The following is a 26,798-nucleotide window of genomic DNA, read 5'->3' as shown; positions in this document are numbered from 1 at the left end:
AAGGGGAGAGAGCACATATGTGTACATTGTACATGTAAAGAGCCTCTCTCTCTCTCTCACTCTCTCTCTCTCTCTCCACATGCACATGTGTGAGTATATCACAACAATGGGCACATTGCTAAGGTAGTTAGGCTAGTACCGAAGAGCACACTCATGCATGTATATGCATTGAAAAATGCACATGTGAATTCACTAATGCATATAGACACAAGTAAGAGAAATATAGACACAAGCATGTGCTCAATAATAGTATTCATGACTAATTACATGCTTGCATGTGAATCGTCTCAACGATAAGCTCTTGAGATTGGTGAAATTTTACAATTTAGACAGAATGCATTGTTTGTTCTGCCCCAAAGCACGCTCGTCGCTGTGTGTCTTCTTTTTGTGAGCAAAGGGAGACAAATGTGTGACTTCCCTATGCTCACAATAAATGCAAAGTGATTGAGATAGAGCCTTGTGAGCTTTCCAAGCTCACAAACCACGCAACATGCATTTAGCAAGCCTAGCTGGCCCGGCGAGCTAGTTGTAGCATATGCAGATACACTAAAATATAGTGTTTTGTTAGCCTGAACCATGTGCTTTTTCCTTTCATAAACATTTGCACTTTTCACCTATCACCTACGTAATAGGAGAACTAGTATAGAAAGAGACATGCAAGGCCTTACTGAAAAATCCACCCCCATTCACATTCTCTAGTTGATCAGCTCTTCATACATAGAAACATCACCATGATATGGTTCAGAGGAGGTTTGGGACAAAACTAAGGTGCGAAAAGAGATGGTCTTAGGGCTTGTCTATGGATGAGATAGGCTTATAACGATGGGGCCCGGAACAGATTATCTGCCAGAAACATCCGTCGACTGGGAGCAACTACGCCAGTCGGACGTGCTGGATTGAAGGAGGGAAACGTCATCGTCATCATCTTCGACTGCATCATCAGCCTTCCTGACATGATCAATATCTCCATGGAAAGGTCCATCATCTTCAACAGCAGCAGGTGCTGCTAAGAACTGAAGCTGAGTGTCGCGCAGGCATCGAGCGATCTCCACCATGGAGGGGCGCAAGCGGGGCTGGTCATGGAGGCAGGAGTGGGCGAGCTCCATGGCGGCATGGACAAAGGAGGGGGCGACGAAACCGCGGAGGCGGGGGTCAAGGACGGCACAGGCAGCTGCAGCGTCATGGATATAAGTTGCAAGAGCTGGCCGAATATGATGGTCAATGGAGATGGCCGTCTCGTGCAGAAGCTGCTCATGATGGGGATGCAGCAGATGATGGCCATTGGTTATAACATGGTTATACTTACGATAATACACGTCCCTCGCCCAGGAGGTGAGAAGCTCCGAGTCGGGGGTGATGGCCTTGCGGCCGGTGACGAGCTCCAGGAGGAGGACGCCGAAGCTGTACACGTCGCTCTTCTCGGAGGTCACGTTGGTTTGGAGGTAGTGCGGGTCCAGGTATCCCATCGAGCCCTTCACCACCGTCATGGTGGACGTCCACTGCGTCGCGTCCTCCACCACCCGGCCCACCTTGGAGATGCCCATGTCCGCCACCCGCGCCTGCAGCCTCCCCGTCAGCAGCACGTTTGCCGACTTCACGTCCCTGTGCAGCACCGGCGGGCACGCCCCGTGGTGCAGATACTCCAGCGCATAAGCCACCTGATACGCTATCCGCATCCGCACCCCCCAACTCAGGCTCACACACTCCCCCTCCTCCTCCCGGCCTTCGTTAGTGCTGTTACACTTGACATTGTGTAAAAGGTTGTACAGGCTCTTGTTCGTCAAGTACTCGAACACCAGCATCCTCTCCCCTGCAGAAGATATCATTGACGTATCCTGCTTAAATCAAGCTGTAGGTAGAAGAGACTTGCAATTAACCCTATCAACCTCCAATCTTTCTCTATACGTGATATTGTGGTTCTAGAGCTGGAGCCAATGCTTGTTGGTGCAGTGCCAATGCTCCACATCATGTGTTGCGCACAAAATATAGACCTGGAGCCTCGATCTACCAAACATAATTACTGGTGCAGTCCTGGTGCCCCACATTATGTGTTGCAAAAACATCACATGCTTTTTTACATTACAACCGTGCTCATTGCTAATATCATTCTTATAAAGTAGTTATAGTACACATGTTCCCCACTAAGTCAAATTTGTAGCTTTCTTGTGGACATCTAGGGTAGAAGGGCCAATGGTTGAACAAGCAAGAAAGGATACTCGAAATTCTTCATAGCTATAAAAATTTGGTGCTTTCTCACTCTAGTGATGATTGTTCAGTGAAAGCCCATTAGCAAACAATTTTCTACACTTAGGATTAGCATCCAATGTATCAACATGGCACATTTTCAATACATGTACTGTATAAATTTTGACCTTCTTATTGAAGACAAACAAAACCGATGTAAAAATCACAAAAGCTCCAAAGGCAAAACATGCATTGAACTAGCATGAGTGCACTAGAAGGTTGCCATGTTACCTCCTACTAACCATTAGCTTTGTTGTAAAGGGTTAGCGTTTGTTTCAATATTAGCCCCCACTAGTGTTGAGACAATGTTTTATTAGTAGACCCTATCCGATTGCTAGCCCCTCTACCCCATAGGTTGTGAGTACCTTTTCCAAGAAATTTTGGCATTTAACCATGTTGTTCTTTTCCCTCATTTTACACTATAGTGTTTGACCTGCAAGATTACACCCAAGAGGCACACATGCCTAGCTGGGTACAATTGGGGACAAGGGTGAGAAATTTTGACACCTTACCATGTTGTTCTTTTCCCTTGTTTGACTCTAGTGTGTTTGAGTTGTGAGATTACACACCAAAGGCATACATGCCCAACTAGGTACAACTAGGGACAAGGGTGAGGGCCACCCTGGGCAACAACCCTTTATCGTTAGCAATACCTAGCTAGGTATGCAATCCCTCCCTTGCGAAAGCTTTGTCATAACTCATAATGTGAGAATTGTAATGGGCATTTGTCTTGGGACTTTTCCTCTTCCTCATCCTAACATTATGATTGATGTTGGCCAGTAGTCCATGAGGACTGCATTACCTTCCTCATCATAGGTAATGTACAAATTAGGATATTCCTCTTTTTCAATGGACTCTTCTATATAGTGGACTAGAGCATCACTCAAAGGATGAGTGATAATTGGGGCTGGGGTTGAGATATGCTTGAAGGATTGTTCTCTACTCACTTTGCTATGGTTTTTGTTGAGTGGGAGGTAGCAGGGCTAAGAGCATCCGAGGCCTAGGATGGTATGGCACCCTCCACTCTAGGAGCCTTGTAAACAGTAACAATAGGTTTAGCGGATTTGGTAGAATTAAAAGTTGAGAACGAATTTGTGGGAGCCTGTGTATCAACCCCGATGAATCGCAACTCCCCTTACCTTTGTCGTCGCAATAGCCCAAGAACTTCACAATATACCGGTGGTGAACGCGCGACAGCAGCTCTACCTCCGCTCTGAAATTCTCAGCTTCATCACCATCTACAAGTGCTCCTCCTGTAGCTAAGGCCCCCCTCTTCACTGCAATCTTTTGGCCATCGGGCATCTCACCATAATACACCTTGCCGAACCCCCCCTCCCCTATAAGGACCTTGAAATCCTGTGTGTATTCACTCAGTTGCTCATAGCTCAGCACCAGAATGCGCGGTTCCATAGGCTGCTCGATCTCTTTCCGGGAAGCGCCGGCCTTTCTCTTCTTTGCCCATTTGTCCGTGAGAAGCAACACAATCAGCACAACAACCAGAGTCCAGCCGACGGCCACCAAGGTGACGAGCTGCATGAAATGACGCACGCGGGGGCGCCCGCTTTGATTTGCATCAGCAGGCAACGCATACATCTGGATGTTGTCGATGAGAGGGCCGCAGTCCGTCGAGTCTTCACTGGAGAAGCTAACGTTGACGAAGTTATCCGCAGCAGTGAAACGGAACTCGTGCCAGACAGAGCCCGACTGATTGCTGGCGATGCCAAATCCGGCGCTTCCAGGCGAACCGTCGGGGGGTGGGGGGCAGAGAGACAGTTGTACAACCTGCGCTGTGTAGTGGTAAGGGTTCTTCATCTCGAAGACCAAGAGATAGCGCACACCGGCGAGGGTCGGCACTGTCTGTACGATCCTGCCACGGGGCGCGGGGGGCGGGCGCTGCACGGAGTTGAGGAAGATGAGGTTCTGGCTGCCAGGGCACCAGTCTGGCGGAAGCGGGCAGGTGCGGTTGTAGGGGGCGCTGCAGCTCCCGACGGAGACGTCGGCCTCGACTGACCAGTGGCAGAGGATGAACATGTAGCCGACTAGGAGCTGGGGGCGGGGGAGGGGGGTAGGTTCGAGGCTCGGGAGGGGGAGAGGCTGGTAGTCTGTGAGGAACCGGAGGTTGCCGTTGAGGACGGCGTTGGGATAGTCGGTGCTGGCGGAAAGGGCCGGTCGGGCGGAGTAGGAGGCAGCGAGGGTCCCGTCCACCTGCGTGAAGGACAGGGCCAAGCCGGCGTCGCCGGACAGGAGGAGGTAGTAGGTGGACGAGTCGTCCGCCGGGTGGTAGGCTCGGACGTACATAGCCGAACCGCGATTGCCCCCGGTCACAAGCCGCCTCAGCCGGTCCCGGCCCGGCTTCAGCCACCACCTCTGAGACGCTGAACCGGCAACGCAATCCGCTACCATCAGATAGTAGTACTGTCGCTTCCCATCCGGCGCCTTCGGCTTCACAGGTGTCGTCACGCCAATGGAGTTCAAGCTGGCGCTGTTGATGCTGCTATTGGAAGAACTAGTAAATGGCGCCGTGGGTGCAACGTCGAGACAGTAGGGCGTCCCTGTGTCAGCGTCTGTGACGTAGAGGCTGCCGCCGGGCCCCTGTCCGACGCTCCATTTCTCATTGTTGAACATGGTGCCTTGGCACCACCACAGTCCTACCGGCGTGCCGGCGGTGACGTTCCCGCCCAGAGCGTTGAGGCAGTACGATGGACAGGGTGGCGGTCTCCGGCTGTCCACGGCCTGGGTGGTACTGTTTCCCACTCCAGATAGGACGATCCATGACCAGGATGACGCTTTGGAACACAGAGACAATACGAGGATGAGGACGGTGATGATGACGATGACGGCACTCGGGATGCCCTTCAACTTCATCAGCTAGGCTAGAGTAGGGCACGAATGTAGAGACGGAGGGCGGTGGGGCAAGTGGACAGGTGCACTGGTTATGTTTTGCTTCGCCCTGCGTCTTCTTTCATCTGGCTCTTGAGTCTTGCCAAAGCACGGTTGACTTGGTCGACATAAAATGCCCTCATGGAGTAGCCCACACGCTTTCCTTCGTCCGATGGCTATCTTCTCTCTGTCTTCTTCTCCCAGTGCTTCGGGTCTACGCGGAATCCCGGATTCATTATTGGACAAGCGTCAAGCAGCCGCCCTTTGGAGATTGCTTATTAAGTGGGTCCCTGGTGGAAAGTTGGAACTTGGAAGCCCTTCGATCGCTTAATAATATATTATATATCTGTCCGACATTAGAGCTTTTTATGTGGCACTTTTCCTTTCATGGGAAAAATGATTGTATTGCTATTTCTACCAAAGTATATTTACAATTGAATCTTTTGTGATGCTAGTGGAACACCCACACAAACACACATTCTCTCTCTCTCTCTCTCTCTCTCTCTCTCTCTCTCTCTCTCGTAATACACTTCAAAAACAAGTTCCTTTTTTCTTAGCCTCCTAAGGAGTGCAAGTACCTCCCTTACCATGCTACCACAAATCAGTTCATATTTGAATGTTACTCCTACCACATTTCTATTAGCCCAAACGGCTCTAATGGATACTGCCCTAATTATGTTTTGAAGCTTCATCATTTCTTCATCAAATTCGCCCCGATCCTTGAATAATACAGTTTTCATCTTGATGTTTATGTTGAGTCCTACTACAACCATCCAATCTTTTGTTTTCTTTGAGATTGACTATGCCGCAAGAGAGTGCTCATTATCAAAATTAATACAAGGAGAATTTTAGAAAAATAAGATGATGAATTAAATATATTTTCTATGGATTTTCAATATTGTTTAATTGCCACATGATTGTATCTTGTCATACTACGTAGGCCTGCGTATGATATTGGTTGCTCATACTTGGTAGTTAAATGAAAGGGACTAATGTGATTTATGCTTGGTCTAGCAAATTATTAAATGAAGATATTATGATTCGAAGAGTGCTTATGGTGCACATGGGATATTTATTTATTGGGTACTCAAGTAGTACATAATTATTATATTTTTCATTGATGATAAACCGCCTGGCTAGATGGGTCCGCACGTCTACACTTAGCACGTTGGTTGTCATTATGATACTCACATGGCCACTAACTTACTTATTATATTTGGTTTGTTATACCTACCTACATCTGGCAAATATATAGCGCCAGTCAATTAGTATAGTCTATTATGTACTATTTGACTTAGTAGGCCACTTTCCTTTATGTTGTATCTTATTTGTACTTTGTGTACATTGTATAGTGTGTGGAAGAAGAAGAAGAAATCAGCAAGAAAATATTTTGGCCTCCATCTCTCTTCTTGCGTTCTTGAGTGAGCTTCCTCTTGTGTATACATTTTGTGTTTGGCGCAATAGCTCAAGCAAGTTCCCCCACCACGCGATTCTTGACATGGTATCAGAGTGGCACCATTGAGAGAGGCTGATTTTGAATGCTGAAGTGAAAGAAAAGAAGCAAGGTTTGAGCAAGCAAGCAATGGGTAAGAAGCTCTCCCATTCTTCCACTCTTTCTCTTGGATAGTGCCAGTGGAGGCACCGGAAGCAGGATAGAGTAAAAATCTCACATTGCTATGAGATTTGTTGTGCGAGCAAAGCAAATTTTTTGGGCATTTGAGGCTATTTCAGGCTCGTTTTAGAGCCGCAAGGTTGCGTACAACAGTTTCAAGGTATTCTATGATTTTGCTATATTGACTGAAAGTGGGTGCACATGTTACATATTTTGAATTTGTAAATTTTGAGGTGTTTGTTGGGAAGAAAACATAAGGTTCATCTACAAACAGGTTGCAGATTACATGTACTATTGAGCAATCAGTGAAAAAGGTTGCTTGATGTATTGATATGTACTTGTTATGAAAGGTTGCAGAGAAGACTAGCTTGCTGTGTTGTATCATTTTTTGTGATAATGGTAGAGAATAGTGGAAATCCCATTATTGAGAAGCTCAACAAGAACAACTACAATTCACGAAAGTTTCGTGTGACGAACTTCCTCATTGGAAAGGGCCTTTATGAGTTTGTTTCAAGAGAAGAAAAGGAGCCATAGCTAAGTATCCCTCCGACTACAAATGAATTAAAGGCATGAAAAGAATGGAATGCAAAAGTCAAAAAGGTGATGTATTGACTATTTGTAGTCATTGATAAAACTATGCTAGGACATATCAAGAATGAAAAAACTTCACATGCATCTTGGACAATTTTTTAGAACATGTTTTCAGTGAATACAAAGGCACAAAAGATTCATCTCAAGCAAGAGTTGAATACCTTGAAGAAAGAAAAAATGTATATCAATGAGTATGTCTTGAAGGTGAGGAGCATTGTAGATGCTCTAGCAGCGATTGATGCAATGCGTGATGATGATGATTTGGTTTCATCCACTTTGAGTGCCCTTAATAATGAGAAGGCATGAAAATCATTTGTCTCTTTTGTATACTTATAAAAGCCATTTCCAGATTTTGATGAGTTGGTCTCTCTCATGATTATTGAAAAGATCGATATGCAAGGTGATTCGTTTGAAAGAAACGGTGAACAAGTCCAAGTAATTTACTCAAGTTCAAAAAAGGGACGTGGTAGATCCTCTTCAAGAAGCCGTGGTATGGGATGTGCTAGCAATAACCAGCAAAACAAGTTAAATCAACAATTTGGTGAAATACAAGTTTCAAGAGGCCGAGGAAACTTTAGAGGCAGGGGAAGCTCTAGAGGAAGAGGTGGATGGCAGAACAAAGGTTTTGGAAATTCTACTATTGTTTGCCATTATTATGGCAAAACAAGTCATATTGTAGCCCATTGCTATTCTAAGAAGGATAATATTCGCAGTGGTAAATTGCAGCAAGGAAACTATGCATCACCTCATGACAGATTGAAGACAAAAATGAGCATATGTTTGTTATGTAACATATGATGAATGTGGTTACAAGAAGGAGGACAAATGATGATGTATGGTATGTCAATTCAGGTGCATCTAATCATATGACTAGTCATGTTGATGGTTTGGAGAGATGCAAGACTTAATCCAAGTTATGTGCAGACATGTGATGATTCATGCCACCCAATTTCACACATTGAAAAGGTTCCCTTGTTCTTGCATGATAGCCAAACAAAGAGTCTAACAGATGTATTACATGTGCCATCAATTGCAAAGAATCTAGTGTCTGTTGACCAAATGGTAGAGCAAGGGTTACATGTTTGATTCAATGCAAAAGGTTGTTTTGTAGAAGACTTTAATGATAAGTGCAGGTTGGTCACAAAACTAGAGTTGGCTACATGTTCACTGTAGATGTTAGAATTCATACAATGGATGTTGCTATGTATGCTAAACGAAAAGGAGTGGTTGCAGACATTCAAATATGACATAAACATATTGGATATGCAAATATACAAAGGCTGAAATTAATGCAGTCCAAAGGATTGGTTACAGGGTTGCCTTCTTTCAGAGTTGCAGAATTTCATAAAGTTTGTGAAGCATGCCAATTTGGTAAGCTGGAGAGATAACCCTTCTCGCATAACAGAGAATCGAGCAGAAATATACTTAATACAGTGCATATAGATGTTTGGGGCCCTACACAAAATGTATCTCTTGGTGGTAGCAAATTCTTTGTCATATTTATTGATGATTGTTCAAGGAAGTTATGGGTATATTTCATGAAGGAAAAGAGTGATGTATTTGAGCACTTCAAATCTTTCAAGGCAGCTGTTGAAACAGAAATAGGCTTGAAAGTGAACTGCTTAAGATCAGATGGAGGGAGAAAGTACCTCTCTAATGAGTTTAGTGGCTTCTTGAGGACTCATGGGATAAAGAGGCAAATTACTTGCAGGTATACCCCACAGCAAAATGGGATTGCAGAAAGAAAAAATAGGCATATTGTAGAAGTTGCACAACCATTAATGGTTGAAAAGAATATGCTAAAACTTTTTTTGTCTGAAGCTGTTGTCTAAAGCTGTGGGTTGTCGTGCCACTACGCGGACACGGTATGAAAAACTCTAAGGTGCATCATCATCTGACTTTCTTATTAAACAAAACTTCCACAGCTGCAGTTCATGGGATGACTCCCAAAGAATGCTTTACACTTGAAGGTATTTGGCTGTGTTGCATATGTTCATGTGCTAGATGAGCTAAAGAAGAAGCTTGATCTAAGGGCTAAAAATTGAATTTTTATTAGATACTCTTTAGAAGAGCAGAAAGGGTGTCGTTGTTATAACCCGTCAAAGGTGAGTTCAGAGTGAGCAGGAATGTTATTTTTTATGAGATGAGTAGTTGGTATGCACCTGTTGGTGATATATTAGATGATGATAATGATCATGATAACTATGTGCAAAAAGAAAAGCAAGAATCACAGAATCTTAGTGGACCAGAAACATCATTTGGTACTACACCTACAGTGAGTCCTTAGTCTGGGATACTAAGGAGTAGCCCCACATCTTCAAGTGGATCTATAAGTGTTGCAGGCAAAGACAAAGGAAAGAAGAAAGTGCTAGATGGTAATGATGAATCTACTAGTAATTTGGGATTTGATGGAGATTCTAGTAGTTCAGAGAGTTTGGATGATGAGCTTGGTATTCCTACAATTAGGACACCAGGTGTACAGAGAGCACATAGTAATGTAAAGGCTCCACTGAGTAATCCAGTGGTACGCATATTTAGTAGGGCTAGATACCATGTTAAAAGATTTGGTTTTTAAGGTTATGCAGCTCAGCATTATGCTTATATGGTGAAGGTAGTTGAGGATGCTGAGCCCACTTGTTTTGAGGATGTTATTGGTCATGCTCATTGGGATGTAGCAATGGATGAGAAGATGGTTGCATTAGAAGCCAATAAGACTTGGAATTTGGTACTCTTGCCTAAGGGTAAGAAAGCTATTCACTGTAAGTGGGTTTACAAAGTCAAGCATAATGAAGATGGTTCCATTAGCAGGTATAAGGCTAGGCCGGTTGCAAAAGGCTATGCTTAAATATATGGGATAGATTATGAAGAGACATTCAGTCCAGTTGCTAGGATGGCAACTATTAGATGCATGATTGCATTGGCAACAGCCAAAGGTTGGATTTTGCAACAAATGGATGTTAAGATTGTATTCTTGCATGGTGAATTGCAAGAAGAAGTGTATATGGAGCAGCCAACAGGTTATGAGGATTTAGAGTATCCCACATATGTGTGCAGGTTAAAGAAGGCGCTCTATGGGGACTGAAGCAAGTACCTAGAGCATGGTCTGACAAGATCAGAGAGTATCTTGTCAATATTTGCTTTTGTATTTTTTATGTTGATCACCCACTTTATGTGAGAAGGAGAGATGCATGTTTGGTCATTTTAGTCATCTATGTGGATGAATTTATTATTACAGGTGATAGTGACAATGGGATTGCTAAAGTTAAGGACTTCTTGAAGAAGAAGTTTGAGATGAAGAATTTAGGTGAGCTGAGATACTTTCTTGGTATTGAGGTGATCAGATATGTGATGATGGTATATGGCTATTCCAAACACAGTATGGCTTGGATATGTTATCCAAGTATGGTATGTCAGCATCTAAGCCTCTTTCAGTACCATTGGAGCAAAATGTGAAGTTGAGTGCTGATGTTGGGGATGAGATAGAAGACCTTACTATGTTCAAGAGGATAGTAGGGAGTTTGATTTACATTACTATCCCAAGGCCAGACTTGAGCTATGCTATTGGCCTTGTCTGTCACTTTATGCAGATGCCTAGAAAGCCTCATTTGGATGTAGTCAGACGAATATTGAGGTATGTGAAGTCCACTTTACATTGTGGACCTTTTTATGAGGTAGGTAAGGGTGTACAAGTCTTTGGATACACAGATGTAGATTGGGCTAGAGACAGAAGATCTACTAGTGGATTCATATTTTCCACCCTTTGGAGATTGCTTATTAAGTGGGTCCCTGGTGAAAAGTTGGAACTTGGAACTTGGAAGCTCTTCGAAATCTTATTAAGTGGGTCCCTGGTGGAAAGTTGGAACTTGGAACTTGGAACTTGGAAGCCCTTCGATCGCTTAATAATATATATTATATATCTGTCCGACATTAGAGCTTTTTATGTGACACTTTTCCTTTCATGCGAAAATGATTGTATTGCTATTTCTACCAAAGTATATTTACAATTGCATCTTTTGTGATGCTAGTGGAACACCCACACAAACACACATTCTCTCTCTCTCTCTCTCTCTCTCTCTCTCTCTCTCTCTCTCTCTCTCTCTCTCTCTCTCTCTCTCTCTCTCTCTCTCTCTCTCTCTCTCTCTCTCTCAATACACTTAAAAAACAAGTTCCTTTTTTCTTAGCCTCCTAAGGAGTGCAAGTACCTCCCTTACCATGCTACCAGAAAGCAGTTCATATTTGAATGCTACTGCTACCACATTTCTATTAGCCCAAATGGCTCTAATGGATACTGCCCTACTTATGTTTTGAAGCTTCATCATTTCTTCATCAATTTTGCCCCTATCCTTGAATAATGCCCCTATCTTGATGTTTACGTTGAGTCCTACTACAACCATCCAATCTTTTGTTTTCTTTGAGATTGACTATGTCGCAAGAGAGTGCTCATTATCAAAATTAATACAATGAGAATTTTAGAAAAAATAGATGATGAATTAAATATATTTTTAATGGATTTTCAATATTGTTTAATTGCCACATGATTGTAGCTTGTCATACTACGTAGGCCTGCGTATGATATTGGTTGCTCATACTTGGTAGTTAAATGAAAGGGACTAATGTGATTTATGCTTGGTCTAGCAAATTATTAAATGAAGATATTATGATTCGAAGAGTGCTTATGGTGCACATGGGATATTTATTTATTGGGCACTCAAGTAGTACATAATTATTATATTTTTCATAGCATTCTTTAGCATGATGGTTATATCTATTGGATTATTTGAGGGCTAATTGATAAAAAGATACAATTTTTATTTTATTGATGTATATCCTGAATAGATTGGGATTAATATTTTTAGGTCATGTATTTAGGAAAGATAGTCCACCTTGGAGAAAAGAATCGAAAAAGAAGAGTCGTGCATGGAAGATAAATGTATGGGTCTATTTGGGATATCTTTTATATTTTGAGCACTAAGATACTAAAATTAAATAAATACATGTATGGGAGATGTGCTAATCATCCATGCACGGGAGAAAGATTGTACCCAATTAGTCTATCGTGCACTCTTGTTTCTTAACTCTATTCTTTTGGAATTAGTGGTTTCATGAATTTTCTTCACCAAAACTATGGTGAATTCCTGCAACATTGGTATTTATGCATTGCTATCAAGGTCACCATCAAGAACAAGGCATCCATCCATTAAGAAGGTCTCCTCTATCCTCACCATCAAGCATCACTATAGTGTTTGCAAGATAAATATTTTATCCAATGGTTACTTACTTTTGGAGAGTGGAAGTAGTCCTTCAACTAATTCCAAGGTGAAAGAGACATTCCAAAAGCTCTTTTTGACAAGTCTCCTTCTCCTCAAGCTCACATACATAACTATAAAACCACTCATAAGTGGTTTATCTCCACAAATGTGGTTTTGCCCAAAGAAGGGAGAGAGACAACTATGAACCCAGGAATGTATTTGCTATTGTCCTAATATCCTTAAAACCACCCTTGTTGAGATGGCAAGCTCAAAATGTGCGGACATTGATGATAGACTGTCTGGCTAGATGGGTCCGCACATCTACACTTAGCACGTTAGTGGTCATTATGATATTCACATGGCCACTGACTTATCACTTATTATATTTAGTTTGTTACACCTACCTACATCTGGCAAATATATAGCACCAGTCGATTAGTATAGTCTATTATGCACTATTTGACTTAGTAGGCCACTTTCCTTTATGTTGTATCTTATCTATACATTGTGTACATTGTATAGTGTGTGGAAGAAGAAAAAGAAATCAGCAAGAAAATGTTTTGGCCTCCATCTCTCTTCTTGTATTCTTGAGTGAGCTTCCTCTTGTATATACATTTTGTGTTTGGTGCAACAACTCAAGCAAGTTTCCCCACCACGCGATTCTTGACATGGTATCAGAGTGGCGCCATTGAGAGAGGCTGATTTTGAATGTTGAAGTGAAGGAAAAGACGCAAGGTTCGAGTGAGAAAGCAATGGGTAAGAAACTCTCCCATTCTTCCACTCTTTCTCTTGGATAGTGCTTGTGGAGGCACCAGAAGTAGGGTAGAGTAAAAATCTCACATTGCTATGAGATTTGTTATGCGAGTAGAGAAAAATTTTTGGGCATTTGACGCTATTTCAGGCCCCGTTTTAGAGCCGCAAGGTTGCGTATAACAGTTTCAAGGTATACTATGATTTCGCTATATTGACTGAAAGTGGGCACACATGTTACGTATTTCGAATTTGTAAATTTTGAGGTGCAATTTGTTAGGAAGCAAACATAAGGTTTATCTACAAACAGGTTGTAGATTACATGTGCTATTGAGCAATCAATGAAAAAGGTTGCTTGGTGTATTGATGTGCACTTGTTATGAAAGGTTGCAGAGAAGACTAGCTTGCTGTGTTGTATCATTTTTTGTGATAATGGCAGAGAACAGTGGAAATCCCATTATTGAGAAGCTCAATAAGAACAACTACAATTCATGGAAGTTTCGTGTGACGAACTTCCTCATTGGAAAGGGCCTTTATGAGTTTGTATCAAGTGAAGAAAAGGAGCCAAAGCCAAAGAATGGAATGCAAAAGACAAAAAGGTGATGTATTGGTTGTCTATACTCATTGATAATACTATGCTGGGACCTATCAAGAATGCAGAAACTTCACATGCAGCTTGGACAATTTTTTAGAACATGTTTTCAATGAATACAAAGGCACAAAAGATTCAACTCAAGCAAGAGTTGAATACCTTGAAGAAAGAAAAAATGTATGTCAATGAGTATGTTTTGAAGGTGAGGAGCATTGTAGATGCTCTAGCAGCGATTGATGCAATGCTTGATGATGATGATTTGGTTTCATCCACTTTGAGTGGCCTTAATAATGAGAAGGCATGAAAATCATTTATCACTTCTGTATACATATGAAAGTCATTTCCAGATTTTGATGAGTTGGTCTCTCTCATGATTACTGAAGAGATCAATATGCAAGGTGATTCGTTTGAAAGAAATGGTGAACAGGTCCAAGCAATTTACTCAAGTTCAAAAAAAGGACGTGGTAGATCCTCTTCAAGAGGCCGTGGTATGGGACGTGTTGGCAATAACCAGCAAAACACCTTAAATCAGCAATTTAGTGAAATACAGGTTTCAAGAGACCAAGGAAACTTTAGAGGTAGGGGGAGCTCTAGAGGAAGAGGTGGATGGCAGAACAAAGGTTCTGGAAATTCTACGATTATTTGCTATTATTGTGGCAAAACAAGTCATATTTTAGCCCATTGCTATTCTAAGAAGGATGATATTCGCAGTGGTAAATTACAGCAAGGGAACTATGCATCATCTTCACGACAGAATGAAGACAAAAATGAGCGTCTATTTGTTATGTAGCATATGATGAATGCAGTTACAGGAAAGGGGACACATGATGATGTATGGTATGTCGATTCAGGTGCATCTAATCATATGACCAGTCATGTTGAATGGTTAGGAGAGATGCACGACTTACAAAACCCAGGTTATGTGCAGATGGGTGATGATTCATGCCACCCAATTTCACACATTGAAAAGATTCCCTTGTCCTTGCATGATAGCCAAACAAAGAGTCTGACAGATATATTACATGTACCATCAATTGCAAAGAATCTAGTGTCTGTTGACCAAATGGTAGAGCAAGGGTTACATGTTTGATCCAATGCAAAAGGTTGTGTTGTAGAAGACTTTAATGATAAGTGCAGGTTGGTCACAAAACTAGAGTTGGATACATGTTCACTTTAGATGTTGGAATTCATGCAATGGATGCTACTATGTATGCTAAAGGAAAAGGAGTGGTTGCAGACATTGAAATATGGCATAAAGGTATTGGATATGCAAATGTATAAAGGCTGAAATTAATGCAGTCCAAAGGATTGGTTACAAGGTTGCCTTCTTTCAAAGTTGCACAATTTCATAAAGTTTGTGAAGCATGCCAGTTTGGTAAGCTGACAAGACAACCCTTCTCGCATAACAGAGAAGCGAGCAAAAATATACTTGATACAGTGCATACAGATGTTTGGGGGCCTACACAAAATGTATCTCTTGGTGGCAGCAAATTCTTTGTCATATTTATTGATGATTGTACAAGGAAGTTATGGGTATATTTCATGAAGGAAAAGAGTGATGTATTTGAGCACTTCAAGTCTTTCAAGGCAGCTGTTGAAACAGAAACAAGCTTGAAAGTGAACTACTTGAGATCAGATGGAGGGGGAAAGTACCTCTCTAATGAGTTTAGTGGCTTCTTGAGGACTCATGGGATAAAGAGAAATTTTACTTGCAAGTATACCCCACAGCAAAATGGGATTGCAGAAAGAAATACTGCTGCCTATATTATAAACAAAACTCCTACAGCTGCAGTTCATGGGATGACTCCCAAAGAATGCTTTACACTTGAAGGTATTTGGCTGTGTTGCATATGTTCATGTGCTAGATGAGCTACAGAAGAAGCTTGATCCGAGGGCTGAAAAATGTATTTTTATTGGATACTCTTTAGAAGAGCAGAAAGGATATCGTTGTTATAACCCTGTCAAAGGTGAGTTCAGAGTGAGCAGGGATGTTATTTTTTATGAGATGAGTAGTTGGTATGCACCTGCTGGTGATGTATTAGATGATGATAATGATCATGATAACTATGTGCAAAAAGAAAAGCAAGAATCACAGAATCTTAGTGGACCAGAAACATCATTTGGTACTACACCTACAGTGAGTCCTTAGTCTGGGATACTAAGGAGTAGCCCCACATCTTCAAGTGGATCTATAAGTGTTGCAGGCAAAGACAAAGGAAAGAAGAAAGTGCTAGATGGTAATGATGAATCTACTAGTAATTTGGGATTTGATGGAGATTCTAGTAGTTCAGAGAGTTTGGATGATGAGCTTGGTATTCCTACAATTAGGACACCAGGTGTACAGAGAGCACATAGTAATGTAAAGGCTCCACTGAGTGATCCAGTGGTACGCATGTTTAGCAAGGTCAGATACCATGTTAAAAGATTTGATTTTTAAGGTTATGCAGCTCACCATTATGCTTATATGGTGAAGATAGTTGAGGATGCTGATCCCACTTGTTTTGAGGATGTTGTTGGTCATGCTCATTAGGATGTAGCAATGGATGAGAATATGGCTGCATTAGAAGCCAATAAGACTTGGGATTTGGTACTCTTGCCTAAGGGTAAGAAAGCTATTCACTGTAAGTGGGTTTACAAAGTCAAGCATAATGAAGATGGTTCTGTTAGCAAGTATAAGGCTAGGCCAGTTGCAAAAGCCTATGCTTAAATATATGGCATAGATTATGATTCTGTGACTTCTGCAAAAGGACCGGACACACTGAGAAGTTCTGTCATGCTAGAAAGAGGTCCCAAAAGGCCTATCTTGCAGCTGTGAAAGAAGAAGAAGACCATGGACCAAAAGATAAAGAAGAAGATGAAGATGAAGACCACCAGGATCGGAAGGACAAGACTCATCACTCCTTCTACTCTCATTACTCTGATAGACTATTTTAAAAGCCTTGTATTTCCTTGCCCTAATGCTTCTTGTCATAAGCTTTGTAAACTCCTTATGTAACTTGGCATTACAGTCCCTGTACACTTTGTGAGGCCGTTGTTACAGCCTCTGGATGTCCATCATGTTTTGGTGCCCACACTTAGCCTTTTCTGCGACAGCCTCTGGTGTCTACCATGTTTGTGGTGTGCCCACACCTTGCAGGTGGTTCTCATTACAGCCTTTACACACTTTGTGCCTTTCTAGTTGTGATTGAGGAGGGGTGTTGAGATTCAGCAATCACACTCACTAAACAGCCTCTTTGTATGGAGCTTCAAGGCCAAGGACATGCAGGCTAACCTATCCCATATGCACAGTGGTACCTACTGCAGTTTCCTACTTTCCTATAAAGCATTGTACTTGCTTCCTTTTCTTAATGCAATGATAGTACTCTTTTCTTTTCAATAAAGTGTCAATGTCATTGTCCACATACACAAGACTATGTTTATGAGTCCAAGTCTCAATCTTGGAACCTAATTCACTTGTGTAACAAACAGTGTCTTTGTCTTCTCCATCATGAGTCCACACTTCTCCTTCCATCCACCATAACTCACTGCCATGTCCTAGATCCCGCATCTTTCACAAAGATTGTATTCTTGCATGGTGAATTGCAAGAAGAAATGTATATGGAGCAGCCAATAGGTTATGAGGATTTAGAGTATCCCACATATGTGTGCAGGTTAAAGAAGGTGCTCTATGGGATGAAGCAAGTACCTAGAGCATGGTTTGACAAGATCAGAGAGCATCTTGTCAATATTGGCTTTTGTATTTTTTATGTTGATCATCCACTTTATGTGAGAAGGAGAGATGCATGTTTGGTCATCTTAGGCATCTATGTGGATGACTTTATTATTACAGGTGACAGTGACAATGGGATTGTTGAAGTTAAGGACTTCTTGAAGAAGAAGTTTGAGATGAAGGATTTAGGTGAGATGAGATACTTTCTTGGTATTGAGGTGATCATATATGTGATGATGGTATATGGCTATTCCAAACGTACTATGGCTTGGATATGTTATCCAATTATTGTATGTCAGCATCTAAGCCTCTTTCAGTACCATTGGAGCAAAATGTGAAGTTGAGTGTTGACGTTGGGGATGAGATAGAAGACCTTACTATGTTCAGGAGGATAGTAGGGAGTTTGATTTACATGACTATCACAAGGCCAGACATGAGCTATGCTATTGGCCTTGTCAGTCACTTTATGCAGATGCCTAGAAAGCCTCATTTGGATGCAGTCAGATGGATATTGAGGTATATGAAGTCCACTTTACATTATGGACCTTTTTATGAGGTAGGTAAGGGTGTACAAGTCTTTGGATACACAGATGTAGATTGGGCTAGAGATAGAAGATCTACTAGTGGATTCATGTTTTCCCTTGTTAGTGTAGCAATTATATGGAGCAACAAAAAGAAACCTACAGTTTCTTTATCGAGTACAAAGGCTGATTATAGAGGTGCTACTATGGCAACATGTGAGGTGGTATAGCTGCAAAAGTTATTAGGTGATTTGGATGTACAGGGAGATGGTCCAATTTCCATTCACTATGACAACATGAGCAGCATACAACTAGCTAGGAATCCAGTGTTCCATGCTAGGACAAAACACATTGGCATACATCGTACACTACCACTTTGTGAGAGAGAAGGTACTTGCAGGAGAGATTGACTTGGTATATGTCAGACACAAAATATCAAATAGCTGACATTTTCACAAAGGCATTGGGTGGTGCAGAGAAGCTTTGAAAGTTTTGAAGCTTACTTCTTGGAGTTGTAGAGATAGAGTTGAGCTTGAAGGAGAGTGTTGAGATGGCAAGCTCAACATGTGTGGACATTGATGATGGACCACTTGGCTAGATAACTCACATCTGCACTTAGCATGTTGGTGGTCATTATGATACTCACATGGCTAATGACTTATCACTTATTATATTTAGTTTGTTACACCTACCTGACAACTCTAGCAAAGATATAACGCTAGTAGATTAGTGTAGTCTGTTATGCACTGTTTGACTTAGTAGGCCACATTCCTTTATGTTGTATCTTATCTATATTATGTGTACATTGTATAGTGTGTGGAAAAAGAAGAATAAATTAGCAAGAAAACATTTTGGCCTCCATCTCTCTTCTTGTGTTCTTGAGTGAGCTTCCTCTTGTGTATACCATTTTTTTTGGCGTAGCAGCTCAAGCAAGTCTCCCCACCATGCAATTCTTGGCAACCCTGACTCTCATTTGTAGCTCTAGTACACAACATATGTGGTGATGTCATCAAGCGGTAGCATATAAGCATTAACTCGCACATGCAGATATTATTTTGTAGCCCTGACCTTGTTCACATGTAAAGAATTTTTAACTGTGAGCTATTTTAAAGACTATTCCTATGCATCATATTTCTTCTTCTTCACCTGAGTTTAACCACAATGAGTTCTTTACTAAGAACTTTAGCAGTAAGTTGTTAGTAAGCTGTTGTTTCCCTACAATATTTTTCTAAAGGATATTGCAAAGATTTTATTGCTCATATGCCTCATTCTTTTATAAAATTATCCATCAGTTCATTTCTACCACAAGGTCACTATTTCTTGAAGATTACAGAGTCTTCTAGGAGTAAATAAATGGATTTCAAATCTCCTCTTTAGAAGATTACTCCTTATCAAAAAATTGATCTCTTTCATCACAATTTGGCCAAGGTTACTTACCTTCTTTAAGAGTGGGAAGCACAATAAAGGTAGTCTATCTAAGATGAAGATGATTACAATGTGCATATTAGAATTTGATGGTAAGAAAAATGGCAAGGTTGTTTTATTATGGTTAAGACAGTTTAATGATTATTTTGATCAAGAATCCTTTCTCGAATAAGCCCAAGTATTCCACAAATTATATATGTCCAATAAGGCATCCCTATGATGGAATATATGTTAGATATGCTTAATATGCTACCCTTATAAGGTGACACCAATGATCCATGGTGCTTAAAGTTGTAAGGCCCCCATTATGAGGAGAAGCCATGTGTGAGCACATGCATTGGGTGGGTCCTAAATTGTATGGAAAATGAGGTCTATGTGACTGGATGGCAAAAAGGTGACATTTGTAGATCTAGCCTTTGGGTTAGATAGAGTAGTTATGCTGGTAACAACTTGTGGCACAATGCATTGAGTTGCAAGATGTGGTAGTTATTAAGGATCCTTATTTTGGGATCTTGGGGTTGACTAGGGAAGGTTTATAATATGATTAGACATGTGGAGTAGACTACCTTCTCGGTCTACAAAAGGAAGACCCCTCTAAAGCCATTGATATATCTATCTTTCACCCAATCGAAGTTCTTCCAGCTACCCTAAGTTCTTCGCCTATCATCTATCTAGATCACCATCTAAGCTTCACAGTGGAAGCGCACAGGTGGACAGAGCCATCTTTTTATTAGTTCATTTGAAATTCAAGCAACCTCTATTTTTCTCAAATTTCTTGTATATTCTCTACTCCTTGCGCAGATTTTGATCATTTTGCCTTGTATTTTTTACAATATACTCCACCAAAATACCAATCTTCCTATCACATGGGATGAATTCCAAAATCATTTCAAAGAGTCTTAAATCCTACCTTGTCAAATTCATCTCAATGCTTGAGGAAACTAAGCAAAAGTTTCATGGCAAGAGAGTGATAGTGTAGTTACCTACACTGGCCGTTTTGGCAACAATGTCTATTGTCACGTATGCTAGAGAAAGTTTCAGAAGACATGCTCCAATAAAAATATGAAGTTGGAATATAGTCAATTAAACAAGAGAAGCTTCATTCTCTTAAGCCTTCCTCTTTATAAGCTGTCATATCACACACACGATGCTAAAAAGGCATTCCAAGCTATTGTACATATTCTTTGTACTCAAAAATATGCTCAAAACCCTTTTCACAACAATAACTGGAATCAATAAAAGGCTTGCATTCCCTTTTTTTCAAATGCTATTTCAACTTCTCATCTGTCCAATTCTACATTTAGAGACATACGGACCAACAAGCTAGAGCATCCAATGTAAATTTTCAAAATCTAATCTCAATGTCCAACGTAAGAAGTTTAAGCCAGCATGTTACCATTGTGATTATCTTGGTTATCCACAAGTAAACTTCCAAATTAAATCATCAAACAACAACAATAATAATAGAACCATAAATAATAATATCACTACTCAACTACACAATGTCAAGAATCATATGGTGGGGAGACTTACTTGAGTTGCTATACCAAACACACACTATATACGCGAGGAAGCTCACTCACGAACACAAGAAGAGAGATGGTGGCCAAAATATGTTTTTTGTGCTAGTTTTTTTTTATTTTTCCTCACCCAATACAATGTACACAAAGTATAGGTAAGATATAATATAAAGAAAAGTGGTCTACTAAGTCAAACATTGCATAATTGACTATACTAATCAATTGGCGCTATAACTATATCAGTTGTAGATATATGCAACAAACTAAATATAATGAGTGATAAGTCAGTGGCCATATGAGAATCATAATGACTACTGATGTGCAAAGTATAGCCGTGTGGACCTATCTAACTAGCTAGTCCATCATGAATGTTTGCACATGTTGAGCTTCTGATCTCAATACTCCACCCTCAAGCTCAACTATATCTCTATAACTCCAAGTAAACATTGAAATTTTTTAAGATTCTCTGCATCCAATGCCAAGTTTGTAAAACTGTCAGCTATCTGATCATGTGTGCTAATATATACTAAGTCAATCTCTCCTTCAAGTACCTTCTCTCTCACAAAGTGGTAATGCACCTCAATGTGTTTTTCCCTAGCATGGAACAATGGGTTTCTAGTTAACTATATTTTGCTCATGTTGTCATAGTGAATGATATTGGACCATCTTCCTATATATCCAAATCACCCAATAACTTTTGTAGCCATACCACCTCACATGATTCCATAACAATACCTCTATACTTAGCCTTTGTGCTTGATAAGCAACTGTAGGTTTCTTTTTGCTACTCCATGTAACTGTTGCACTACCAAGGAAAAACATAAATCCATTGGTAAATCTTCTATCAGGCATCCAAACATGTGCATCCTTACTTGCCTCATAAAAAAGTCCATAATGCAAAGTGGACTTCACATACCTCAAGATGCATCTAGTTGTATCCAAGTGAGCCTAAGGCTAAATATTGGCTAAGGTATTAATTTTGCTTTATTACAAGATATCTTGGCATAAAATAGCTTTGTCTTTAAAGTTGAAATTGGGACAAATTATAAATGAAGATTACAAGGATAGCTCAAAGCATATAGATCATGTTGAAATGAAACTTCAAGGTTAAGAGTATCATGTAAGTCGATGAAGAAGAAGTATATTTGGTAAAGAAATGGATATAGACTATCCAAAATAGTCCAAGTATAATTTTGGCTATAACTTAAAGTAGAAGTGTTCAAATTCCATGTGTGAACTATAAAAATGTAAGAGATAATAATATGTCGTATCTAGACATACCATCAAAATCCAAATTTGATGAGATTAGGTAATTAATTTTTGTACAGAAATTTAATATAGCAAGCTGTTTTCTAGTTATTAAGGGAAGTATTCTCTTGAAGTAGCTATGGAAATTGGTCTAAATATGAAGCATGTTGCCAAGAGGACTCTTCCAATAGGAAAACCCTTCCACTTAATGAGATACTCCGTAAGAATTTGGTTCCTTAGAACCTTCTTCCACTTTCCAACGATCCTTTTGGGTTCATAAATCATCAGACCATCTTCATTAAGGGGAGGTAGTTCTTCAAGAACGTCTTGAATTTCAGGTCCAACATACTTCTTTAATTGAGATACATGGAAGACACTGTGGATACGAGAAGTTGAAGGAAAATCAAGTTGATATGCAAGATCCCCAACTTAATTTTTTCTTTTCTTTTTATTTTTATTTTTATTTCCCTTTTTTGGTGAGATGCATTGGAAGGGAGCATGCTAGACGTCATCCTAATACTCTTTAGTAGTTACATTTCGAGGGGGCCTAAGAGATTTGCCAAGGAATGCATGGCTTGGCATGTAGCCCTTTGCTCTTCTTATTGTACTTGTGACCACAGAGAGAGGCTTGGTTCTTACACTCATTCTTTCTCTTGTTGATTTGATTCAGAATCAGGACCTTCTTCCTAGATAGCTCTAGTGGCTCTTGTTGAGGTGGCTACATTTGTTGTTCTAGCTTCCCAAGTCCTAGCAAGGAGAGTTCTTGTGTAGTTAAGCCAGTTGAGATTAGGTGAGCATGTTGCTCCTCTACTCCCAAGCCAGTGCTAGGCTTGGGTGCTGTGGCATGGAGTCCATGTTGCAGTGCCCTCCTTGTTAGCTCCAGTTTTCTTTCTAGTTGTTCCAATGTCTCTTCTCCTCTCGGTTGTGTGACATTCAATGTTGTGCTCAAGAATGCAAGTTGTTGCTCCAACATTCATGTCTTGACATCCGCAACTTTTCATTTTGCCAAGAGGCATTCACTTCAGAATGGGTAAGCTTATATGCTAAATCTTTGATTCTATTTTTGCTAGAGCAATCTCCTCCTCCTCATGTTGCCTTAGTTGTTATTCCTCCTCTTCTTTCATTTTCTTGCACTCTTCTTCTAGTCTCTTCGATTCCTCCTCCATCCTTTGTAACTCTCTCTTTTTCTTGGAGGTGGATCGAGTTCTTCTTATGGGGATTTTGAGAGTGATCTTTTTCCTCTCCCCTTGGCTTGACAATTTTAAGCCTTATTGCTCCACTGACTGTCCTCTCACTCGAGGCTTCTTGCTATTGAGATGGTTTATCATTCTCCTTTTCATTGGCAACTCTCTTTGTGTTGTCTTGTTGTTCCTTCTGGGCTTTGTCTTCCCCATATTCTCATGTTGAAAGTGAGATGGTTGGGCTTGCTGGGGTGGAAGAGTGATGCTCCTCTCGGATTGGTAATAGCTCCAGGGTCCCATCTACTACTTCTCTTTCCACCTCCCCCAGAGCTTCTTGAATGATGGCAGTTAACACTCCTCCAAAGCCTACAATCGAAGCCTTGGAGGCAGGTTGTTTCCTCTTGGACTTTGCTATGGTAGCCGAAGACTCCCCTTTTACCATCCTTGGTGATGTGGCTAGTACTTTTGCCGATGCCTATATTGTCTTTTAGACGTAGGCATTCCAATTTACCTCATCCAAAGCATTGGCTGCAAGGCTCTCTAGCAATGGTATGCCTATTCTATTCATAAGAGCATTTTATCTCTAGCTTGAGAAAAGGGCATGGACCGTTTTACTTTGTAGTCAAATGGTGGGGTCCAAAATATCAACTAGGATGATGCTGAGGTACTTTAGTTGGTTGTAGACTTGCATTTAGTGGACAATCGGTACTTGTTGTGCTCTTCCTCCAAGAACAAGAGTTGGACTACCATCTCAAGTTCCTGTTACGATGCAACAACTTACTATTATTTTACTTGAAACGATGTTTTTGCAAAAAGATAAGGGGGTTATGAATGTATGCTATGGAAAGATGAATTTCTCAGATATAGAATGAAAATTTTTGTTTCAAGTAGTCCACATAGTTCAACCCAAATTTCAATGAACCATTAAGTACGAATTGACTTTGATCACTCCTTTTGGCTTTTTAAAGTTCAGTTTGAGGTTCAATTCATGTCTTCTTTTCCGCCTTACCCCCTTCCCCTAGGAGCGATAAAAATCCTTCCTAGGACTGGAGGATAAAGGGTTAAGGGCATGAACCACATGTGTGCTATGCTTTACTTCATCATGAGCCAATCGTAGAAGTTTGGGCTATGCTCCAAGTGGGCATGACAACTCATGGAGTCTAATGCCTATGTGTGTAATGAAGGTCAAGACATCGGTTAAGAAGTCTCAAAATTTCATCCTACTAGCGATATATAGTTCTTTCTCAGTCATGATTCAATCCAAATAGTTATGGGCCATGAAATATTCCTCTAAAGGTCATTTACGCAGTGTGATGGTCAAGACTCTAAATTTGGTATAAGCCACATAGATAGGGTCTTACTCAACTGTTTTGATTGCACATCTTTTTTCAGCGTTGGCTATAATTTGGGAATCCTCTTATTTCCATTGGAGACACAAAGCATACCATTTTTGCAAAAATGAAGAGTCAGAGTTGGCTAGCTCTGTTAGCTTGAGCCGGAGGTACCACCCACTCAAGCAGCTAAACCATGGGAGCAAAAGAAGAGTGACAAGAGCCAGAAGAAGAAGTCTAGTTCTCAGTAAACTTCATAGTCATGAAGGAAGTAAACTATGACATCTTGCTAGGCCGCGACCCTGGATGATAAATGCATGAGTGATAGAAGACTTGGGCAACAATTTAATGCTCATAGGCAACAGATCGGAAGTCGTGAGAGTTGAGATGGATACTTGAAAGATTACTCTAGTCAACCTAGATACCATCTCCACGCTATATTGAAAAGAGAATCACAGGTTAAGAAATCTTACATGCCATTAATGAAGTATATTCCTTGCCCCAAGGATGAGTGGTATTGGATGTATGTGCTAGCTACTATCAATTTGCCATTCTCAGATGACGAGGAAGATCATAAGCGAACTGCAAAGGCAGCCAGTGAGTCCCACAAAGTCTCACGATCTCAGCTGTCGAAGAGTAGGGTCCTACCATTAGTACCACTCGACATGATGGCTAGAAGCTCTAGCAATCAACCAACACCAATGCATCCACTACACAAGTCTCTAATCCCAGAACCTTCTATAAATGTGAGAGTTGTCACTATCATCAAGATTGAGGAAGAGGAAGAGGAAATGATAGAACCTGCCTACCTATGCATATCCGTGATTGCCCAAAAGACACACATCATTGTCGTGCTTATTGACGAGGGAGATAATTGTAATATCTTTACACACGACCATTGGACCCTCATTGGTCAGCCCCGACTGTAGCCTACTAACACCAAACTCAACCCATTTGGGAGACAATCCTACCCATTGCTAGGGAAATGCAAAATAGCGGGCTCTATCAAGTTTGAAATCCTACCTATGATCTTCTATGTGATGCCTAATACTAAGGCCACCGGTAAGGAACTATTGCTAGGATACGCATCCAAAAACAAGCACATTGTAATGTCAACTGTCCCTTAGACCACCTTAACCTGATAGTTATACCATTCCAACTACTCCACAAAGTAGAGAGGAGCACATAAACTAAGACACAAGACCAATGCATCGCACAAGTGGTCGAGAGACACCCCATTGAACCACACATGAGGCAGGCATCTATAGTTGAGCTATCCAACTAAACCAAACCCCAACCTCCCGTAGCCCTTAGACCCTCCTATAAGCAGAGATCCATCCTCATATTGGCCTTAGACCTAGCTACAACTACGAGGGAAGACCTTGTCACTTGTATCAAATGCTTGGACGCCACATTCAACACAAGTTAGGAATGGTTGAATCTAGCCATAAGCTATGACCTAGCTACAAGCTATGTGGACTTAGGCCTCCTCGATGAGACATTAGCAATGGAAGTGCACTCCTTGCCATACAATTGGGAGGAATATGAGTTCGTGTTTTTCAAGATTCCTGAAATGGCTGAAGCCTTGATTGACAGTGAGATCTCTCAAGAGCAAGCTCACAAACAATGACTAATCATATCAAATAGTAGGAGAAAAGTCTTTGGAATAAGCTAGGAGCTAAAAGAGCTAACAGAGTGTGGTCTCCATAGGTGGGTTACCCCAAGCCTGCAGGACCACATGGTTGACTACACGGACTCTTGCTCTTGTGTCTATGATTCCCTTCCTTGTAGCATCTCCTAATGCATTGATAGGCAAGACTGTGTGCATCTATGTGCCTTCCCAAAAGGTATTTACATGCAAAGACTTAGGCATTGAGTTCAAGGTTAAGCTTGGTATCTGCATTATTGTGTGGTCCTAGTCAGGAAAGTTAGTCACTCCAGGCTC

General features: G+C 41.0%; 1 protein-coding gene across 1 annotated transcript; it reads right to left on the bottom strand.

Annotated features, from left to right (window-relative positions):
• Positions 1 to 235: 235 nt before the first annotated feature.
• LOC148038420 (uncharacterized) lies at positions 236 to 5,564 on the bottom strand. The gene is made up of 2 exons (XM_087671733.1): positions 3,384 to 5,564; positions 236 to 1,810 (listed from the first exon to the last, which is right to left on the bottom strand). The coding sequence occupies exons 1-2, from the start codon at positions 5,107 to 5,109 to the stop codon at positions 840 to 842; spliced, it is 2,697 nt and encodes an 898-aa protein (XP_087527859.1). The 5' UTR covers positions 5,110 to 5,564; the 3' UTR covers positions 236 to 839.
• Positions 5,565 to 26,798: the final 21,234 nt, after the last annotated feature.

Source organism: Lygodium microphyllum, chromosome 3 (genome assembly GCF_053477565.2).
Source record: "Lygodium microphyllum isolate KBCC chromosome 3, Lygodium_microphyllum_v1.1.10, whole genome shotgun sequence".
NCBI lineage: Eukaryota > Viridiplantae > Streptophyta > Polypodiopsida > Schizaeales > Lygodiaceae > Lygodium > Lygodium microphyllum.
This window is presented reverse-complemented; position numbering and strand designations above follow the sequence as displayed.